Source organism: Anas acuta, chromosome 3, assembly GCF_963932015.1.
Source record: "Anas acuta chromosome 3, bAnaAcu1.1, whole genome shotgun sequence".
Lineage (NCBI taxonomy): Eukaryota > Metazoa > Chordata > Aves > Anseriformes > Anatidae > Anas > Anas acuta.
The window spans coordinates 66,428,639-66,436,718 of NC_088981.1; the positions used below are offsets into that span (position 1 = coordinate 66,428,639).

The following is an 8,080-nucleotide window of genomic DNA, read 5'->3' on the forward strand; positions in this document are numbered from 1 at the left end:
ACTTCTCAGGCTTGTATTGCATGCTTTTAATTTTAAAACTACAGACCAAGAAAAAAGAAGTGAATGGTAAGCTCACACAGCATGTTAAGAGGAAAAAACAAAAGCCTTCATTCTCTAGCACCATCTCCTAAGGTTTTAATTAAATAAAGGAAGTGCTGTCCTGGTCTCTTCACTTTTTTTTCTGTACAAGAGTAAGTTGCAAAGGGAAGTTGGGAAGGACGGTGATTGAGAATAAACTTTCATTTGCTAAGTAGACTTTCCTCCCTAAGCTGTCTTCAGTAATCACGCTACAGTAGCTAATACCATGTACAGTGACACTAAATAAAATGATGAATTTTTTAATTTTTTACTGTTGAGTTTAATAGACGCAATAGTTTTATTCTTTAAAAATACTGACAGCCAGATGTTGCTCTCAGAAGTAAAACAGGATTGGACTAAAGTATTTTCATTCCTACACCTTGATATATGTTGACATTCAGGAGGAAAAATGATCAAAACAGTATGTAATAAAATTACCAAGGATGAAGTGGAAGACGAACTGATACTTAACCTTGGTAACCTAAACTTATTTGTCTCCTATCAGGATAGAGTTGTTGTTCCACTGGTCTCCAGTTGATATTGCCTATGAGTCCAACTTGAAATGAGTAGCCCCGTGGCTTTGTGCTAACCATTATTATGTTAGGACATAATGTTTTTGGTTTTGGTCAGCTGTTTCTGTTAATAGATTCACCTACAGAAATCAGGTATTTGTTTGACTGGGGAAATGAAACTACAATCGTTTTCAATGTAGTCACATTTCCTGCTTTTTTTAATCTTGCCAGGTACTTATATTTGTTATTTTCTGACGACGATATTCTTCCATTCGAACACTGGGTCTTCAACACAGAGGCTCATCCCCTCCCTATTCTTCATAAAGAGGATGGAAGTAAAGAAGAAAAACAGAAGTAGATCAAGATAAAGTTTTACTTTGTTTCATTCCTCAATGTTTTTTTCCAGGACTTGGGCACGTGATTTGATTTAAAGTTCTTGAGTTAGATTTTTAAATCAAGTGTTTTGCAGTCTGTTTTCTTTAACAGTAAATATTTATGAATGGATCCAAACTCTTAAAACGTCAGTCCTCTTATCCAGCTGAACCACTTCTTAGAAGAGAAATACAACATCTCTCCAGACTTTGTTAAGCTGCCGTGTCATCTTGGCCAAAAAGAGCAGAGGGTCTGCATGTTACTTGTTTCCTGTTATGCTTTTAATTTGACTGCAAAATTCTTTTCTCCTCTATGAGGAGATGTCTGCTTTAAGCTGTAATATTTTGCCATGTTGCAAAAAGCCATATTGAATTAAGTATGAAGAGCTTTTTTTTTTTTCCTATTATTTTGTTCTATGTTAATTTGTTTTGTGTGTCATCCAAGACAAATCTTGTGACTGTGACAGCCTCTTCTTATGCGGGTCTATCATTAGTTGGTAAAGTATCTGATGTATTTCATTGTCAATGAAGTCTACATAGGAATATTTTCATCTCATGCAGACACAACTCTGAAACTGCAATATATGTTGAAGTTAGTCTAAACTAGTTTTTATGGGTTTAGCACATTAGTTATCAGACCTTAGTTTTTCAGCTTCTGATTTAGAATATTGTGAAAGAATAAATTGTTCCTTCCCTTTTCAAAGTAGAATTATTCTCATGTCTTTAGTCAGGCTAATTTGGAGCAAAATAAGATAATTACTTATTAAGAAAGGGAGTCCTACCATCTTTATATATTTAGTCCAGTAGCTTTCGTTTGGTTGGATAGTAAAGAGACAAAATAAAACTGCTCAGTGAATTTCTCCTTGAAGCTGAGCTGAGAATTATACAAGAGGCAATTTGTTTGGTTTTCTTTGACTTTCTCAAATACTCAGATTGGTTCAGACCTGACACCAGCCTTGGTAGTTTATTGTCACAAAGCAATTTAACGTACCTGCATGAAGAAAGTCAGACGTTCAGATGCCTTGAAGAAAACTTGTCTCCTTCAGTGAGGAAATTATCCAGCATAGAACTAAAACTTTCTGAAAGCACCTAGTTTCTCTTCCCTAAGTGGCAGAAATGCAATGTATTGAAAAATATTCCTTAGATTAGAAACCTAGTTTACTAAGAAAAGTAACAGCTTTGCCAAAAATGTTTTACTTTGTGGTATCACCAAAGGGAAAAAAAATCAGGCACAATTAATTCCTTTTTCTACTTAAATGTAGCTTGGAGTGGTTTACATCATTTTTAAGTCCACAAGTGTTCTCATTCGGTGACAGGATGACTTTTGTACGTTTTGAGTAGGGTATAACACCTGGCTTCCCATTCTGAGAAAGCACATTATCGACTGCAGCAAAACAAATATGGTTCTGAACAGTCGTCATCTTTAAACGTAGTAAGCTATCTCACATGTCCAGCATAGCTGATCGGAGCTGAGGAAGCACATCTGCTGAGGCATTACAGAGTACATTTCACTACCTTTTTCTACACTGATAGAGGTCTGCAGTGTTGGCTTTACTTACGTGGAAGCCAAGAGCAAAGATACCTGATAACCTTTTTATATATATAGAAGCTGGAGGCTGACCTATAAACTTTACCCTCTGGAGTGTGTAAAGACAGCACTGCCTATCTGGTTCCACCACAGACAGAAGACAGCGTCTGCCACGTGAGCTGCCAAAAACCTTTCTGTGGGGGGCAAGGATCCAGCAATGCTCAGCCTTCCATCAAAGGTCTGGCAGAGCTCTGCAGTCATACATGAAAGTTAATAGAAGGACCCTGCTAAGCCTGTGCATCCCAGAGCAGGGAGAATGGACACAAATAACATCTGCCTAATATGAAGCCTGCTTAGATGGAATCAGCAACTTGGCTTGAGACTTTTTGTTTTAGTGCATTTTTTTTTCTTTTTTTTTTTTTTTTTAAGCATGGATTCTCTCATGTCACAGTAACAGCTTCAGAACAAGTGAGGATGAATCTGTGGCTCTCCTATGCTGAAACACAGAATTCCCATTTACTGTGATAATCCAGAATTTGTATCTTTGAAGTACTACAGTATTTCATTGTATTTCTTCAGAAATTATATTTATAATGGACTTTTTTTTTCTTCCTCCAGTTACCACAGGAAAATTATAACTATCAAGAAAAAAAAATGTCCTTCCCTCTTTAACAACTAATAGTAATTATTTTTGTCTTAGTTATCTTTATTAGGTCACCTGCTGCTGCCCACCACATGGTTATGCATGTGCTACTATAGGCCTCATATCAGTAAAATAACTGCAATAGCTCAGACAAAAGTCTTTGAGAAATGTGTTTTGTAAGCCTCTTTTTACATGTTTTTCTTAACCACAGTATGCTTCCCCCAGATGTGTCTAGTGATCTTATGTTTATTTAACGAGCTTAAGGGAAACAATGGGGAACCAAATAGCTCTTCTCCTTGTTTCAAAAAGCAGGCATACAAACCTCTTGTATGCACTGGGTCCTATGTACTTAAATATGTGCATCATGACTGTTCACTTGTAATACAGACATTCAGTATGAATTTTATTTTTTTTGTTGTTTGGGAGTTAGGATGATTTGAAAGAGCACAAATTTGATGTGACTGGTATTGGTATTCAGGTTGTATGTACAAACTGCACTATACTGTACTTATTGTAAACAAATGTAAGTAGACGAGAAGATTGTACAATGTGTAGATCTGCCAAATGTAAGAAAAAACTTTTCATAAACTGAGAATATATTGATTTTTTTTTTTTTTAAATAACCCCAAAACACCAAAGCTAGAGCAATCATTTTGAAACAGCCAGTACTTACCAGCGGTTGTTAGATTACTAAGATAACATTCATTTTATTTCCCATTCACTTAACCAGCTGTATGGAGTGGCTACCGATGGTCATTTCATGTTCCCAGTCATTCATAAGAGCAAAAGAAATTGCTTTATGGGGGGGTATTATCTTTGCCTAAACACACTTGCCTATACTTTTTCCATTTCTTTGTAGCAAAATAACGCATTTAAATCTGCATATGTTAAGTCATAAGAAATAAATCATTTTAAAAGGCACCCATGCTGTTTCATGGAAAAAAAAATTGTTTTGATAGTTTGTGAAATACGTATTGCATATGTGTTGGTTGTACACAGATTTTTGCAATGCCCAATGGCTCACGGTTTCTATGGTGACTTCATCATACATATTCTCCATTTCTATGAGGCATTTAAATAGTTTTTGATTTGTACATACTCCATTTAGTCTTTTCATCTTTATATAAATACTGAAATTATGGAATACATAATAGATCAAGATGCTTAATTTTTAAGAACTTATATTTGTAAAAATTTCTCTATTGTGAATAAAGTCTTTTAATATATCTGTTCAACTTGTTATAATTTTTCTTAAGTGCGCCACAGAAGTAACTACAGTAATCTGCTGCTTTGGCTGCTATACTCATGATTTTTTGTCAGGAGATTGGTTTGATGCACAGTAGTACTTTGTAGTTGTTAAGATACTTTTGTTAATACTCAATTAATGTTAGTGCACGGAATTGCTATCACAAAAAAATCAATTCCTAGAAATTGTTGTTAGTAGAAACTTATTCTCCCAAATGTATTTTAGCATAATGGAAGCTTTCTAAGGAAAATCAGGAAGCTTGGAAGTCAGAAGTGACAGGCAGTAAGCAAATTGAAGATGAAGTCACTCAAATTCACGTTCTGCACAGCACAAGCTGGCTTCAGCTAAATGCCCTTTAGGAACAAACACCGGAGATGAGATGACAAGGCTGTCACAGGGCCCAGTGCTACAAGATCATGTAATGAAATACTATCGTTAGCCCATGCTCCAGAGGAGAGAGGAATAGTTGTCATAGGAACTGTAACTACATTTTGTGTCAGAAGGCTGTGTCGTTAAGATCTCTGATCTAAACCTTGGAATACCAGCCACGCCTCACAGATAAGCTTATTTGTTTTTTCCGTCTAGTACAAAGCATTACCCAAATATGATAGTAAAATAAACTGCTGATTTCACAGAACAGTCTCAGAAGCATCAATTTCTGTCAAAGGACTCACTCATTAGACCTGCTTAAGTAATTTTTGAGGGTAGCTATTAGGTCTGGTGTTTCATTTTCCACAATAGTTGCGGGTGTGTAGCTGTAGAGTGCAATCCTTGTGCTGGTCAGAGTGCAGTCCCTGCCTGAAGCTGGCTTGAGGGCCACACAAAATGCTCAACAATTTAAACATGAACTAACTCAAAGCTTAGTGCAGCACTAGAGATGTAAATACATGTCTGGGCTTGAGTTTAGACCCTTATGTACCGATTTGGTCTCTTGCTTGAGCAGTAATTGGGTGGTTAGAGTGGTTTCTTTTCTGCCAGGGGAAAGCAGCTAGGACTGGGCAGACAATTAGTCAAGATAAACAGGATTTGCACCACTGTGTTGCCCTATGGCCTTGCTCTAGTACGAGAGTAACCCGGCACCATAGGACACCATCTGCTATGGAAACAGCCCTTCAGTTGATCTGCCTTAATCTTGGGATTAGTCTGTCCTGGTTGATCTCAAATGCAGGAGGAAAAATTATTCATCAAAGAACAGGCTGCCAAACCCAGGAAACAGTCCCCCAGACTGAGTTCATGCCTGGCTACTGAGAGAAGAAATAAAAACACAGGTTTTTCACTCCCCCTTGGGTTCATGCAGTTTAAACATGCACACAGCAGTGGCTGCCACGAGTGACACAGCTGCAGAACAGATCCAGTTAGTAACCAACACACTGCCAGCATTCAACCATACTTTAAAAGCCAGTGCTTTTCCCCTTGTTTCTCAGGTATCAGCTCCCCTGTCTGTACCAGCTCTCACTTACATTCTAATTAAAGTCACTGTAATCAACCTTCCCATTGGAAGCCCCTCTCTAAAATACTCACATCCTCGCCAAACTTTCTGTGCACACTCTGTGGCCTATTCATGAAAAGTTCTTTGCCATTCACAGTTCCCGCATTGACATTTGCAGGATGTTCCCTTGTTACTGACCTTTTGTCCCCACATTTCAGTTGTGCATTGCCTTCACACCATCACTAAACGTAGCACAGAGCTACTGTTAGTCTTTTACAAAAATAAATAAATAAACAATAACTATTAAAATAAAACATCAGGGTTTTTATTTATTTTATATTTATCATATTCTAGCCATTAAATTGCCTACCCAGGAGCTTCACGCTATGGCACAGGTGTTTGCTGGTACTCCAGAAGCTCAGAGAGGCACACATGACTGAAAAGTCAAGTTATTTATTATTTCAGCCACAGGGATAGTTGAAGGATTCTGGTGCTACAGACAGTGGTCCTATAGTACATTAGCCAAATACATAATAAAATGGACGAACAATTGGCTGACAGGTTGGGCTCAAAGGAGTATAGTAATGGGTTACACCAGTCTGGCAGTCAGTGGGATTTTGCAGGACTCCATTTTAGGGCCAGTTCACCTTAATGCTTTCTTGAATGATCTGGATGCAGAACTCAAAGATACACCAAGTATGCAGACGCAGACAGTACTAAATTGGGAGGAGCAGTCGAGTCCCTTGAGGATAGAGAGGCTTTGCAAAGAGATCTTGTCAAATCAGAGGGCTGGGAAACTGCCAACAAAATGAAGTTCAACAAGAACAAGTGCCAGATTCTGCACCTGGGACAGAGCAACCCTGGCTATGCATACAGACTGGGGGGTGGGTGTGGAGGGAGGGGGCGTGGGCAAAAGGCTGGGAGCAGCATAAAACTATTAGAGACATAAAACTATTAGAGTGCCCAAAGGGCTATGAAGATGATGAAAGGTCTGAAGGGCAAGACATATGAGGAGCACCTGAGATCTGAGGTCCCTTGGTTTGCCCAGCCCAGAGCAGAGCAGGCTGAGGGGAGGCCTCATGGCGGCCTGCAGCTCCCTCACGAGGGGAGCAGGGGCAGGCACTGAGCTCTGCTCTCTGGGGACAGCGACAGGACCCAAGGGAATGGCATGGAGCTGGGACAGGGGAGGGTCAGGCTGGGGGTTGGGGAAAGGTTCTGCACCCAGAGAATGGTCAGGCACTGGGACAGGCTCCACCGGGAAGTGTGGTCATGGCCCCAGGCCTGCCAGAGTTCAAGAAGCATTTGGACAAGGCTCTCAGACATGTGGTCTGATTTTTGTGTTTCTGTGTGTTGAGCCAGGAGTTGGACTTGATGATCCTTGTGGGTACTTCCAACTCAGGATATTTTATGATTATGATATAAAATATTATGATTATAAATTTATGATATAATTTTATGATTAGGGTATGTGATTTTAAAAAGTTCACCAGCACAAAGGAGCACAGAGGCAATAGCAGATGAGACACCCTGTATACCTCCTGGCTGATCCCAGGCCCACAGAAGGAACCATCAGCCCATCACAGCCCCACCTCCACATGCTCAGAGGAGTACAGGGGCACAAAGGCAGTCAGGAATTCAAGGAAAGGTCTAAGAGTAAAGGAGCCCCTCAGCCCCAGCATCTAGGTGTGCTGCTCATCAGGGTGAGTCAGTGGTGCTCCCACTGACTGCTTCCAGGAGCACCTTTTGGACTGGGGGCAGGAGGTGGGGGCAGCAGCACTGCCAAGGTGCATTCACACAAAGAACAGTTTGGCCTTATGACAAATACAAACAAAGCAAAGCGTGCACAAGAGCAACCCTCCCAGGAGGGCAGACAGCCCAGGCACTGCTTGTACAACTCAGATACCTGGTCTACATGACTTGGTTCCTGTGTAACCAATGCCAGGAGAAGAATGGAAAGCAAAGGAGGTTAAGAACTAGCAGGCTGAGAGCACAGAACCTTCAATGAAAGATGCTAGAAAAAACTGGGAGCCTCTAAAGAAAAGGAAATTTCTTATTTCCTCCTTTTCTCACAAAGCACCTTTATGCACTAAGTGTCACTGCAAGAACACAGATAGACAGAAAACCAATTAAAATACACCATCTTGGTCCAATGGGACAGATACAGGAAAAAGTGAGTTTATTATCTTATTGATCACCTCTCTTCTGACACCCACAGATGCAAACACAGGAGAGAAGATAAGGCAGGACCTACACGATGAGCAATTATCTGGGAG

The 8,080-nt window shown here is 39.7% G+C and overlaps 1 protein-coding gene across 1 annotated transcript in view; it reads left to right on the forward strand.

The window, feature by feature from the left end:
- Nucleotides 1-4,358, forward strand: part of MAN1A1 (mannosidase alpha class 1A member 1) — a 138,064-nt gene extending 133,706 nt beyond the window's left edge. The window contains exon 12 of the mRNA XM_068677591.1: nt 822-4,358. Coding sequence (XP_068533692.1) covers nt 822-948 — 127 coding nt within the window. The 3' untranslated portion in view covers nt 949-4,358. The remainder of the gene's footprint in view (nt 1-821) is intronic.
- Nucleotides 4,359-8,080: the final 3,722 nt, after the last annotated feature.